Source organism: Prunus dulcis, chromosome 1 (genome assembly GCF_902201215.1).
Source record: "Prunus dulcis chromosome 1, ALMONDv2, whole genome shotgun sequence".
NCBI lineage: Eukaryota > Viridiplantae > Streptophyta > Magnoliopsida > Rosales > Rosaceae > Prunus > Prunus dulcis.
In genome coordinates this window covers 22,516,972-22,531,662 of record NC_047650.1, presented here as the reverse complement: position 1 = coordinate 22,531,662, position 14,691 = coordinate 22,516,972, and the positions used below count along the sequence as shown (strand labels likewise).

At 35.3% G+C, this 14,691-nt stretch overlaps 2 protein-coding genes across 4 annotated transcripts; both read left to right on the top strand.

The window, feature by feature from the left end:
* Positions 1 to 4,225: 4,225 nt before the first annotated feature.
* On the top strand, positions 4,226 to 9,583 carry LOC117613976. Of its 3 annotated transcripts, none has more exons than XM_034342624.1 (15): positions 4,226 to 4,681; positions 5,826 to 5,912; positions 6,026 to 6,137; positions 6,229 to 6,384; positions 7,106 to 7,210; positions 7,614 to 7,697; positions 7,772 to 7,887; positions 7,969 to 8,070; positions 8,161 to 8,274; positions 8,369 to 8,425; positions 8,532 to 8,598; positions 8,702 to 8,755; positions 8,848 to 8,922; positions 9,022 to 9,057; positions 9,185 to 9,583. In XM_034342624.1, the coding sequence occupies exons 2-15, from the start codon at positions 5,893 to 5,895 to the stop codon at positions 9,296 to 9,298; spliced, it is 1,212 nt and encodes a 403-aa protein (XP_034198515.1). In that variant the 5' UTR covers positions 4,226 to 4,681; positions 5,826 to 5,892; the 3' UTR covers positions 9,299 to 9,583. The 3 variants fall into 3 exon arrangements, with proteins under 3 accessions (XP_034198515.1, XP_034198517.1, XP_034198516.1); XM_034342625.1 differs by lacking the exon at positions 4,226 to 4,681 and adding an exon at positions 5,484 to 5,617; XM_034342626.1 differs by lacking the exon at positions 5,826 to 5,912.
* Positions 9,584 to 10,999: 1,416 nt separating this feature from the next.
* LOC117615466 (probable E3 ubiquitin-protein ligase XERICO) lies at positions 11,000 to 11,894 on the top strand. Its single transcript, XM_034344546.1, has one exon. The coding sequence runs from the start codon at positions 11,199 to 11,201 to the stop codon at positions 11,634 to 11,636; it is 438 nt and encodes a 145-aa protein (XP_034200437.1). The 5' UTR covers positions 11,000 to 11,198; the 3' UTR covers positions 11,637 to 11,894.
* Positions 11,895 to 14,691: the final 2,797 nt, after the last annotated feature.

Sequence of the window (14,691 nt, the reverse complement as noted above, 5' to 3'; positions counted from 1 at the left end):
GTATTCATCACTTCATCAATATACCTTTCCTAAATTGACATTGCGAATGATGGAGGGGTTATTTTTCTTTTTTATATTTTAGTTTCTGGGTTTAGATTTGGTTATGACGCATCGTTTACATATTTTAATGAAATATTTGGTCATATCATCTGAAATTAAATTAAATATAAAAGTCCCAAACCTGGTTGTTTGGGTCATTAACCAACTCCATCAAACCCACAGGGACGGTATTGAATTGGCCCACATAGCCAGTGTCCTCCATTTGTGGCCTCTTGACTAATCAGTGGATGGCCTAACTTGATAAAAATTTATAAGGATCTATTGAATACTCATGTTTTTAAGAAATCATGAACTTGTTGAGATTTGGTTTTTCAAAAGAGGATGCGAACCATTCAATCCTTAAAACAATCATGAAATCATTTTAAAACAAAACAATGTTTAACTCCAAAAGTTCATCGCTGTCCATGTCCATGACCTTACTCATCATCACAAAGGACCCTACACTAGTCTACACCTGCAGCCAAACCCCTAACCCCACCACATTGGTGCACGACTGCCCAACGCCTAAACGCGTCAAATCCATCCCATTGCTTGGCGAGTTTGGTTAATTGGCTTTTTCTTTTAAACAAAAAGAATCATAGAATTGGTTCATTATACAAATTAACCCCTTTCTTCTTTTAATAAATTTTTGTTCATTTTTCATACAAGCGATATTTGAGGATGGATTATTCAAACACAAAATCTCAGGTATAGTGATAACTGCTCTTGAACACTTAAGCTATACGCCTTTATATATTTTGTTCATTTATTTCTCAAATTTTATATAAATTGTGAGAAACGATATGCCAATTATGTCGTGGTCATATAGAGTTGTTGGCCAATAAATTCTCTCTTCCTTATCTGAATAGGACGGAATGATCGATACTCTTCCCATGGCATTCTCTTTGACACATTTAAATTCTTTACTTTGCAAGCAATGTAATTTCATATTAACTTTGTTTAGATCCAAATAATTTAGACCAAACATCTTTTGTAACTATCAATAAGTCAGCAATAATTAACATCTCGTTTAATAACCATTTTAGTTTCCAGTTTTTAGTTTTTAGTTTCTAGTTTCTATTTTTCAGTTTTCATTTTTTTAAAAGTGAAAACAGAAAATTGTTTAAAAGTTGTTCGGTAACTTTTTTCAATTTTCAATTTTTTGGGGTCAAATTGTGAATTTGAGATCATATAATGAAAATGCATGCTTCAAAAAGTTCTTAGTATTTTTCAATGAGTTTTTGGAGTTAGGATGATTTTTTGTGAATTTTGGATATGGAGGTCTCAAGGCTTTGCATGGGTCTATAGCCAAACACAAGAGTCGAGAGGAATGGTCCAAGTCGAGAGGTCTCAAATACCGAAATTTAGTAATTGAAGTGCATTATATGTATGGTGGTGATGTAAAATTTTTGAATGAAAAAAAAAGAAAAGAAAAAAAAAACTAAAAACTGAAATTATTACCAAACATATTTTAAAAAATAAAAGTGATTTTGAAAATTAGTTTTCCCTTAAAAAAACTGAAAATGAAAACTGTTACCGTGATGTTTTCAATTTTCATAAAAAAAATGAAAGGAAAATGTTTATCAAACAAACCCTAAGTTTTTTCTTTTCGAATTAATAAAACTTTGATGAAAGTATTATACTGTTTTTATTAAAACTTGGGCTTATTATCACAAAACATTCCTGAGGTTTACGAAACTATCAGATTGCATCCTTAATGTTTTTTTGTGTCACTTATGGTCCTCAAGGTTAGTATGTGCAATCACAAATGGTCCCTGACGTTAGGGTCTGTCAAAAACTCTGTTAGTTTGCTATCGTGGCATACATATATATCACAAAACATCCCTGAGGTTTACACACTTATCACAAATGGTCCTTACGAATTTTTTTTAAAAAAATTTAAAATTCATAAAATTTTGGTTTTCTTTTTAAAATTATTTATAAATGAAAAAACAATTTATAGAAGGATTTTAATCTTGAGGACCATTTATGAACCCTAAACCTTTAGTTTTTTTTCATTTTTAAATTTTATGAATTTTAAATTATTTTTTAAAAACTTCATTAGTTTGTTGATGTGGCATATATATGGAGTCCACATCTACAATAATATAGTGTCACATGTATTTAAAATTTAATATATATTTTAAAATAATTATAATTCATAAAATTTTAAAAAGAAAACAAAAATTTTATGAATTTTAAATTAAAAAAATTTCGTAAGGACCATTTGTGATAGGTGTGTAAACCTTAAGGATGTTTTGTGATATACATATATGCCACGTCAGCAAACTAACGGAGTTTTTGACGGAACCTAACGGCAAGGACCATTTGTGATCATGCATGCTAACTTTGAGGACCACGAATGACAAAAAAAAACATTAAGGATGCAATCTGATAGTTTCGTAAACCTTAGGGACGTTTTGTGATAATAAGCCTAAAACTTGATGATGTGGCTAAAGCGTTTACGAACATGTCGTTGTGGGCCCCCCTAAATAGTATTTGGGCACCACGTTTAAGCACCAAACCAAAATGGCTGGAGGTGGAGGGCCCACTTGTGGACTGGCTGGCCCTCAAACGCTAATTCCGGGGCAGTCCTTGACATATGGCTCCTCTTATTCGCCCGGTCAAACTTCAAAGTCAACCAAAGTAAGGTGACGGATTGCTTCCTACGCCGCCTTGAATCTCCTCTACCGTATGATGGACGCCATGAATGTGGAAATCTATGGACAAGCATAGTCAGTGATTTAGGCAGCCTCATAAAATCGCATGACGACTGTATCTCCGAAAAAATTCTGATTCCCTGATTAATTAATTTATTATCTTATGAAACGGTTTATATGGTTGTTATCAAGACTTGTTTTTTTATATATAAAAAATTCTCATATATATATATATATATACAGTTCTGATCTCTTGGACTACAGAGGTCCAAGAGATTCACTCACTGTTAATGTAAATTCAATAGTTCACTCACTCTTGCACTCATTTTAAGAAACTTTTTTGAACAATTGGATTAATATCCAAGGTGGGTGATCACAATCTCTTGGATTCCTGTGATCCAAGAGATCGGAACTATAGCAAAAGATAGAGAATTATAAAATATTCAAAATACCAAAAATATCCTTAGTTAATGCAAACATTAAGAATTAAATTTATTAATTAAATGAGGATAATATGGTAAATTCACACTTTTTCATATTAAAAAAATTAAAATTAAAAGAAAAATCAGATAATGAATCTTATTGGTATATAATCCTACAATCCTTGAACCTTTCTACTAGCTAGTGAGAGTGTGGTAGGAAATGATGGTATTGGTATATAATCCTACATTAATTGTTTTTCTTTTTTAAGTTTATGAGTTGGTGGGTACAAGGGAAAGGAAAAAAAAAAAAAGTTAACCATACTTACCCATTTTATTTTATTTTTTTTGGGCAGTGTTTTGTTGAAATATTTTTTTTTTTCATAATATTTGGAATTTATACATGTATTTTTGTGAAACAAAAAATAAAATTAGAGACAGTTATAATCGGATAACTGCCAATAGCTAACTCATTTTCTCAAAATAAATAATTGAGCGAGATAATATAAATTTAAAATTAAGTGTTTCATCAATACATAATACGGAAATATAGTTCGAGGTTATTGATTACGCTAATTTTAGACCGGCAATGATTGGCAAAAAAAATTTACAGTTCTGTTTTTTTTGGTAAAAAAAATTATCCTAAATTAATTTGGTTTCCTTTATTCGTTGACTGCAATTATGCAAAGGCAGGACACAATAGACTTGACCTCCTTCCTAGAATGTTCTTTACAAATTCAAAACATAGAAGCAAAAACAAAAACCCAGCATTAATGAAAAAAAACCTAGTACATTTGCTTCTAGTTGCTGAATTGAGAATTTTAATTATTTTTAGGTATTGTGTGATTCTTTTTGATTCAATTTAATATGTTGTTGTGTCTTGGTCATTAAAAAAAATTTATCTATATTCAGTACATCGTTGTTTTATACTTTTGTTTGTTTATGAGTAAAAAATCATCGCTTATTCTAAAAAACAACAACAAAAACAAGAAGAAAAGTCGAAAAAGCAAAAGCACTGAAAAGCCGTTGCATTTTGCTTATGGAAATGATAATAATAAAAAAAGTGGGTTACCAATTAAGGAGTGATCACGAGTCTGGTTAAGGTCAAAATCCTAATAAAATCCATTTTTGAAAATAAGTTAGGTTGGTAATTCGCAATCTGTTTTTCTTACTTAGTGAATTTAATTTGAGATCTCTGGAGAGATAAATATAAAATCCCCATATTTCTCTCCTTGTGTTTCCCTCCCGAGTCCAGCCAAGTCTCCCAGCTCTCTCGTCAACTCACATACAACAATACAAATCGTCACTGCCGAAGGCCCAAAGCTAAACACACACACAAACAACGCAACCCTCTGCAAAATCACAAAATCATAGTTTTCTTGCTCTCAAACTGAAATTGCTGCTTTGCGTTTTTTGTTTTGTTTTTTAATATTTTGTATTATTTCTCTCACGCTAATTGTGCCCCGAGATCACCAAGTCCTGCAAGTGCTTTTTCGCGTGATTCTCAGCTTCTGAACCACTTTTCTCTACAGCAGATCTTGCTCAGCTATTCAACTATATGAGGTCGGTTTTGTTCTTTTTCAATTTCTCTGATTCACTTTTTACGCTTCTGTTTGGATACTGAGATTAAAAAAGAAAGGAAAAAAAAAGGGAGAGAGGTAGAGTGCTGCTCAGCTGAGCTCGATTAGTTGTTTAGCTTCTGATATTTGCATTTGAATTTTTTTTTCTGCTTTTTTTTTTTTTTTTTTTTTTTCCTTTTTGAATTGGTTTGATTGCCACAGCTTTAAGAAATCCGAGATATCAATTTTTTTATTACAATTTATTTTGTTTCGCTATTTACGAATTTGCTAGATCCTTGTACTGTTTCGTTTGCGGTTTTGGTCGTGGAGTTTTATATTTAATTTTTAAGGTAAAAGATGTTTGATCGGAAAGGCTTGATGAGTACATTGCATATGTTTGATTATGTGAGCTAACTTAGTGATCGGGTTTATGCTTTTGGTCGTTGTGTTCTTTATCTTTGAAATTAAGCAAGCCCAGCTGCTTGTCTGTCTTAATTATAATAGTGGGGGAGGAAGTGGGTCTTTGTTATGTAGTTTGGGTGTTAATTCAAAGGGAACACGTGGTCTACTTTACCATGGAGGGTTTTGAATGGGTGTTTGATTTGTGACTTTGTTTTAGCTACTGATTGTCAAATGGTAGCACATGGTTGCTTCTTTCTCGGCAGAGTTCTTGTAGAGGGCAAAGAGGAACGAGCACATGATTTCTTGCTTGTTGTTTCTCTATATTGCGTTTGAAGAATGTCTATTCAAAAAGGTCTGAGTATAAGTATGCAGTTTCTGCTGTTAAATGGTCAATGTATTCTGTGGGTTCGATTTGAAGCTCAGGGAAAAGTGCGATGTTGTTATTGAGAGAGATATAGAGAAAACATCTTACGGGAGCACCTTAACCTTTTGATAGTATAATCAATAATGTTAGGTTAGCAGCTTTGGGTTGTGAGTTGTAAGTGCTATACCCATCTACTTTTACGATTTTGTCAACCCTGATATATGTGTTGTTTTGATAGAAACAAATGTTCAGGTTATTCTCGTAGTTGTATAATCTTGTATTACTGAGTCGTAGAGTCTTGCTTAAATTGTTGTGTTCCTTCATGAGGGTCATCATTTCTTTTAAGGGGAATTCTCAACTGAAAACCTGTTAAATAATGCAGATCAGCTATCGCTTTGTACTTGCAGTTCATTTTTCCGTGAATTTATAGTCAGAAGCTTGTAAATAACATGGGAACCCTTTCACGCAGGTTAAATTTTGTGACAGTCTATTTTCATCGGAATGAGCTAACTTTTGTTGCTCTTTAAATTTATTTTAGAGACCTGATCTTCTCTAACTACATTTGCATCTTGTTGGCTGCAGTGCGGGTGGTAGAAAACCAAACGAGACTATGAGGCTTATTGTGACAACTTTTGTAGGAGTAGTTTTTGGATTCTTGATAGGTGTATCCTTTCCAACCTTGTCATTAACAAAGGTGCGTTAATTTTTTTCCGGGTTTCTGTTATGCTCCGCTTTAATACTTACCTAGATGATGAAACATAATTAATGTGTGTAAAATTTGACAGCTGAACCTCTCGTCCAGCCTTCTTCCAAATGTTGATCTGTCGTACAATGAGGACCAGAAATCAGACATCTCCAGGCAAACAATTCTAAATGCTTGGTCTTCTACGAGGAGTAATAATAGCTCAACTAAAGCTCAGAGTTCAAATGGTACAGGAAGGGTATACCTCCTCTCCCTGACATTAGCAGTAGTAGAAATTCCAAAATGACAGGTTTTACATCACTGTTAACTCTGTATGTTACTAAGGGGTGCATTGAATCTTAGCTACTTCGTAATTCAAATCCAGAACCAGTTCAATAATTGCATTTGAGGTTCTTGTGCTGTTCTACTACAGTACCTAAATTGGCTTCTGATTTTGGTCAAACGGGAGGGAAAAGTATCATTTTTTATCAGTCCCAACTGGAGATGATCTGGTTTAATAGTATTGATCGTATGATCATCATTCCATTAAGCTCAATAAGGACTTCCTTAATAGAAGTAAATCTTTCCAAGGTTAATTGTCATAGTTCTTGGATTATAGTGTGGGAGCCATGATTCTCAACTGAACCCGCTCTCATTGATATGATTTGGAGAAGAGACAGATTGAGAAAGAAGGGGTTTCATTTCCCTGATATTGTTCACAATCTTCTCTCATTACTTTTATATTCCTTGTAAGATGAGGTGGCTTCGTGTAATCACTGAATCATATATGCAATCTTGTACTTGCATGCTGGGACCATTTTGCTTCGTTTTCATGTTGTTTTACTATGAGGAGAGGCCTGATAATTGCTGAAAATATGAGTATCATTTCCAATATAGTTCACAGCTTCCTCTTCTGGCATTCCAAATTCACATTATATAGGCATTACTTATCTGAAGTTTAACACTTACATTTACTGCAGATTTGGGTGCCGTCAAATCCTAGAGGTGCAGAAAGACTACCACCAGGAATTCTTGCAGCTGAGTCAGACTTCTACTTGCGCAGATTATGGGGCAAGCCCAGTGAGGTGTGTATTCTGCTGTTACTTATGCAGTCAACATAGTTACAATTTGGACTTTCCACAACGCCTGGAATGGTCCAATATATACTGAAGATAATGCAGAATGAATGGTATTAATGGATTCCATTAGCATTTGGTGTTCAGGGAACCATTTTTTGATATGGAGTTCTCTGTTATCCTGATTTGAGTTACTCGGTATTTATATGGCATCCAGAAAAAAAAAAAAAAAAAAAATCATTTGACATGTACCTGGTGATGTTTTTATGAATAATTTGATTTCTTCTTCTTCTTCTTTTTTTTATTTTATATTTTTATCTACCCCTTTGGTAGAATTTTTGTTTTTGGAGGCATAAGGATACTTCTGATTTCAATATACTGCACCGTGATTCATTTAAGTTGGCAATTGCAGGACTTGACCATCAAACCAAGGTACCTTGTAACATTCACTGTGGGTTTGAATCAGAAAAAGAATATTGATGCAGCAGTGAAAAAGGTCTCTCTCTCTCTCTCTCTCTCTCTCTCTCTCTGAGAGGTGGACATGTTTCACTGAATATGTTTCTCTCACAGTTTTCAGAGAACTTTACAATTCTTCTTTTTCATTACGATGGCCAAACAACTGAATGGGATGAGTTTGAGTGGTCTGAGCGAGCTATACATGTTAGTGTCCGTAAGCAGACTAAATGGTATGCACAATTGCTAACTACTATCTGTACTTCAATAATGAATTGCTTCCTTGGTTTATGACTTAAATTTTTTTGTCAAAGGTGGTATGCCAAGCGATTTTTGCATCCTGACATTGTGGCCCCATATGACTACATATTTATCTGGGATGAAGACCTGGGAGTCGAGCATTTTAATGCAGAAGAGTGAGTGTTGGTTACAAAGTAATTCTTTTAGGTGAATTTATTAGCCTACTAAAAAACTTTCTTATGCCTCCCTTTCCAATCTAATTCCAGATACATAAAACTTGTGAGGAAGCATGGCTTGGAGATTTCACAGCCTGGTTTGGAACCCAACAAGGGCTTAACATGGCAGATGACAAAGAGGAGAGGCGATCGTGAAGTGCACAAGTAAATCATGAGACCTAAACTGAAATTTATTTATATAAGATTTAGTTTAAAATTTAGGGAATAATCTTGTAATCCTCGTTTCCAATTATTCCAGACAAACAGTGGAAAAACCTGGCTGGTGCACTGACCCACATCTGCCTCCATGTGCAGCGTAAGATATTAAGATACTAAAGAGAGCATTTTAAGTGTTGTTTGTATAAGATTTGATCCTATACTTCCCTTTTGTCTGACATTTGTGTTCGCTTGTTTTAATTCAGGTTTGTTGAAATCATGGCTCCAGTATTTTCTAGAAGTGCCTGGCGCTGTGTGTGGCATATGATTCAGGTATTAAATATTGTAACTTGTTCGTTATCACCACTTGTTTGTGTCCTTAATTGATTTAGCAGGCTTGTTACCTAATTTTATTATTAATACTGGATGATTGCAGAATGACTTGGTCCATGGTTGGGGTCTTGACTTTGCCCTGAGAAAATGTGTAGAGGTGAGTGACCCACGTTCTATCCTCCCTGGTGGGATTCCAAGGTAACTCAAAGTTAATTTTTTTTTTTTTTTTTTTTTCTTTCTTGAAAACAGCCTGCGCATGAGAAGATAGGAGTGGTAGATTCTCAGTGGATTGTTCATCAAACCGTTCCTTCACTTGGAAGCCAGGTAAATAGCACTTTCTATCATTTCTCATTTCCCATTTCCTTACTAAACGCTTTTTCAGATAATAGAACGAAATACTTAATAATTTTTGGCTATCGGTAGGGTGAACCGCAAAATGGAAAAGCACCATGGCAAGGGGTATGTAGAGCTTCTTATTCTAACGATACAAGGGTTATCTATTGGACACCAAATATATTTAACTGTTTGTTGGTAAAACGCATATATAAGTTTACTGATAACACTTTTGCATATTTACTGGTCCCAGGTGAGGGAAAGGTGCAGAAAGGAATGGACAATGTTCCAGATGCGCGTAGCGAATGCGGAAAATGCGTATTTTAAGGCCATTGGGGTTGATCCTTCCAATTCGACAACCCATTAGGAAGAGCAATGATGACAAGACGGTGACAGAGCTGCTGTATACAATCAATGATCATGACCACTATCTCGCTTAGAGTTTTACATAAATTTGTAAAATCCGTTATAATCGCCATATTCATTAATTGACAGTCACAGTTTTAGGCCTCAAGTAAAACACGACGTCAATTAAGAGTTTCAGTGCTTAGTGACCTCTACTTTGAGTGGGGTGCAACATATTATTGTTAGAGATATGTGCTTGTTAATTAAAAATATACTATATACCAATAAATTCGAATTTTAAAGAGCCGATCGATTCTGCTGCAGTAGAAAAAACCCTTCTTTTATGTTATTATTGTAATTTTTTCAGGTGCAAGTGTAATTAGTTTAACCAAGTAAAATGTAAGGAGCTGGGTTGTTGTGGACTTGTAGCCAGAGATGTGCTAGCTAGGGGAGGATTGGATTTGAAGACCACCTTCATTTCACGTGGCTTCTTGTTTCATGAAGAGCCAGATCTTGTCGCGTAATGCCTACAACTGTGGTCACAGTACACTAAATCCTAAGGAAAAGATGCAAATAAAATTTGTTTGTGTCTTAGTATCACGGTCGTGCAAAAGTGCAGCAAAATTCTTTGGTATTTTGGGTCGCATGTTTCAGATGAAAATATCTCTTGATAGTGGGATTTCAGCTACCGAATCTTTGAGCACCTCTCTAACAGTAGCTAGCTATTACCAAGCTGCCAACATCTATTTGAACCCTAATACAAGATACACTTGAGAATAACTTACTGAAATACTAAGGATAGTTATCCGCGCTAAAACCCTAAATCCAAACATCTGACAGACAGTTACTCACGTTGCGCATGAATAGTTGTTAGCAACAGCACACGGTAAGTATAATTAGAGCATTACAAACATGTTAAGTTATCTGAACCAGACAACTTGTGGGCTGATATTTTTGTGGTGTGATGTTTGCTTGATCTTTGTCAAAATTCTGGTGTGAATGCGATGGCTCACTGTCACTGCAATGAATTTCAGAATACACAAACAATTAGAAACACGTTACAACTGTCCGTGAGCAGGCAAAATCTATCAAACATTAATCGAATCAGGTTTTGTTTTTGGGCAGTGATGATGATTTTTGAGCATAAAAACGTGGACCACTCGCTTGGTTCGGAGAAGAAGATAATTATAAAAATATATAATTATTTGAGGAATATATCAATATATATTTGATAGACGTTCGGACTATATATATAAACAAATAGAAGGAAACTAATAATATAATAATTATTATTTATTTTTACATATATAAATAAATAAAAAGGAACTATATATATATATATATTGATATACCGACAGAGCCCCTCCACAAAATCATTGGTCTTCCACTCGGCTACTCCTCCGGGAATCAAGAAACTTCCACTCAACAACTGGAAGGTCGCAAAACCTGCCACAACACACCAACCCATTGGCCCTCCCAAAAGCTCCGTGGACACGTGGCGACGTCAATTTTACCCTTTTTGTGCCAGTGAAAATGTCAGCTTTTAATTTTCACTCCATTATATCAAAAATAACCAGTCACTATCTAAGCCTTTCACAGAACCTTACACGTGTCGCCACGTGTTGCATTTGAGCCATGAACCATGGTTAAATCCGTCATCTACCGTGGTTAACATGTTGGTGGCCATTGATCAGCCTCTAGGTATATTTATCAGTAAGCCCAAGTTGGTTTTAGTACTAGGTGTGTGGTTTTGGGCTTGTCATTTGGAAAAGCCAATTCCTGCTTCCCATCCCATTTTTTACTTCCTTTGGTGCCTCTCTGAGAGACTCTTTCATTTGTGCCATAGGTTTTGCAGAAACTGAGAGGTGTTCTCTGGTTGTGGGGAATTGTGGGTGTCTTCAGAAATTAACAGAGAAGCACAAATGGGGCTCTCAAATTTTCCTAGTGCAGCAGAGGGTGTGCTTCCAGTGCTGGTTATGAACACAGTTTTGTCAGTGGCTCTGTTAAAGAACATGGTAAGATCTGTGCTCCAAGTGATGGGTGCCAATGTGAATTCTCAGAGTTTTGAGGAAAACCCAGATGGGTGTCCAGCAGAGATGATTGCAAGAGAGAGAAGAATCTCCATTTCCCAGTTCAAGTCTCTGCGCCACAGCAAAAGCAACAGCAACAGCAGGCCCAACAATACTTGTGTGGCCAAAACAAACAGTGGGGCAATGGAGTGTTGTGTTTGTCTGTGTGGTTTTGAAGCTGAGCAAGAGGTGAGTGAATTGTCCTGCAAGCATTTCTTCCACAAAGGTTGCTTGGAGAAGTGGTTTGACAACAACCATTCTACTTGCCCTCTCTGCCGCTCTGTTGATTAGATATACAACGACTCTACAGAGGGTCTTTTACTAAGATGAGTTTTTTGGCTTTGGAAGCATTTCAGCTGTACTTTGGTTTTTGTTTTTGGGCCTTCTCCTTCCCTGTTATTTTTTAGCACAAATTAGAGAAAAGTTCTTTAACAATGTTGCTTTGCTTTATTTTGTGCGTGTACAAGTACCATGAAGAATAAAAAGAACAAAAGAAGCAGGGGATTTGAGGCATTAATTTGAAGCTTTATCTGTGGTTTCTTTTGGCTTCTGTGTCTGCTTCTCCCACATCTTCAATCTGGAGCAGAAGGTTTGGGACTTGGAATTTGACAGAAATTGTCTGAGGTAATTTCCACCACCCAAAAATAAAAAATTTAAAATAAAAAAAAAAAAAAAAAAAAAAAAAGAAGAAAAAGAGTGGAACACATGTCTTGAAAGATTTTCAGCATGTTTGATTTATGCCATTTATAAAAAGAGACATGATTCAGATACTAATTGGAAAAACAGGCTCTTTTTTTTTTTTTTTTTTTTTTTTGTATCATTTGTTTTTCAAAAGGAAAGCGAATGCTTTTATTATAAAAAGAAAGTTCGATGCTTTTACTTTTTTTTCTTTTTTGGGTTTTAGAATACAAATAATTTTGAACACCAAGTGAACAAATCAGCAGCCTTAATTTGGACGGATGGTATCACATGAGATACAAATAGATAGGCGTCATAGTTTAGGTATGTGGGATTAGATTCTGATCTAAATTATGTGTAATAATTAAGTTGAATGAGTGGCTCTAGTTTAACTATGGGCCACGTTCAATCTTGTACTCTCTCTCTAATTCGAGAATGCCTTTGTTTTTTTGTTTTTTGTTACATAAGGAGGAAAGAAATCTTGGAGTTTCCATCCTGGTGCCAAGCAGAGGGGAAGGGGGAGGGCTATAACTACTGTGGTAATTCCGCTCAACAATTCGAGCATGCCTTTTAAGCTGTAATGAGATGTTCTGGTGTCACCAAATTTTCCTCAAAAATAGAGATAGGGTTTTATTTCATTTATCTAATGCACAAGTTGTGTAATTTGACATACATAAATGAGAATGAAAATAAGAATTTAGGTGTTGGGGTTGGGTTGGGTTGGGAAGAAGATCAAGAAGACAGATTACAAACTTAAAAAGAAAAGCTGCAGTTTCATTAGAAATCATCAGCCTTTACATACCAAATTTCAGATACAAATTTGAAAGAAAAGCTTTGACATTATTTATCTGGTAACATATATAGCACAAGTTAGCCCATGCCCTCTGTAATGTATTATTGAGGGCTGATAATTAACCTTGAATATACAAGGGGGGTTTGTGCTTAATAATCTCTCAGGCTACTCTGCTCGCTCACCAGGAATTTCTTATGCTCGAACTTGATAAACTCATCAGCTTCATCATCAACATCTTTTGCCTCTTGAACCACATAGTTCTGACGAACTGGAGTGTGCTGATATTGTGCCACGTATGTCCTCCTTGTTCTCGGGGCCTCCTCAACAACACGTTCCTCAAACTCATTGCTGAACTTGACATGGTGTTTTGGGCGATGCTGATGGGGTTCAGAAATGGGCCTGTTAGGCACAGGAGCCACTACTGTGGTTACAAAGAACGGGTAGTCGTTTGAGTTACTACTTATGAACGACATCTTCTTTTCTGTAGTTTTCAAACGCTTTGTTTAGTAGGTTAGAGGATGCTGAGGTGAAAGGCTTGTATTTATACATATATATATGTATATATGGTTAAGGTAGAGGAACGTGCAAGGTTTGAATTTTTGAGCTGCATTATATCTACAGAATAAGATTATATTCTTGAACGATAAGATTGAATCTGATGCCTCTCTTTCTGGCCAACTTGGTGGTCTTTAGAATCCCATAAAGAAAAAGCACTAAAAGAGTTCTCTTGGGATTTTTGGATTACAAAAAGTTGGGGCATTTTGAGATGTATTGGGGAGGATGGAATTCCTAAGGCACTTTGTAACTTTATCAATGGAATATTTAAAACGAAATTGGGATTTGCATCAATGGTCAAAGCCTTTATGATAACAATTTGAGGAAACGAGTTTTGATCTTGCCAGGAAGCCAATTTGTATCCGTCACTTCATTGATTTGGCTATTTAAGATCACTTTCCGGAATTGAGTGTTCAATTTCATAATAATTAATAAGTTCTAGCTACTACTGATCAGTTAGAATCTTTGAATATATTAGAGTCTATTTGATAATCATTTCAATCTTATCGTTCATGGAATATTGCTAATTGACAACAATGACACATGAAAAAGATTAGTATTTGACCACACTAAAGAGAGGTTTGAAAGGCAGTTAAAAGTATGGTAAATTTTTGAAAGCGTAAATTGTGATGGTGACTTTGTTGAAATTCATGAACAGGTGGTGATCATGGAGCAATTTTTACCTACAATTGGCACACTGTCGGCAGGACTTTAATAACATAGGCTTTTCAAGATTCAGATAACAGTGAATCGTTTTTCATGAGAAGGTGACACAATGAACAGGACATATAAAATAATTTCTGGACCACCATGAGAGTTTAATGCTTGGAGGTTCGGACAAAGAGAACTTTTTATTTTAGCAGACACCAGTAAGGTTTTTGTTCTCCCTAATTGCAGGCTAATATGTGGTCAAATTTTCAGATACTTCACTATTGAATTTTAATTCAAAATAGACGAGGGTTTTGCATTTCTTCTTTCTTTCTCTTTCCATTTATCAGATTCAGCAAATTTCAACTGATCTAGCTAGAAGGTGGGAGGAATGCAGGGGAATTGAAAACAACCAAACATCCTGGATTATCACCAACCAAGTTTTGTTTTAGTAATTATAAGCTTTTGGTTCAGAAAGTAGCAAAGAAAAGAGCAACTGAGCATATCATACAGTGATCTTAAAACATCAAAGTAGAGGCAGCAGAGCATTTTGCAATGACTTAGCACCAAACACAACTTTGATGACAAAAATCTCTCCCATTTTAGGCTCCCTTTGACAGCCACTCAGATTTCCAGCCCTCGTTGCGCTTCCACCTCACGTTGTCATCGAAG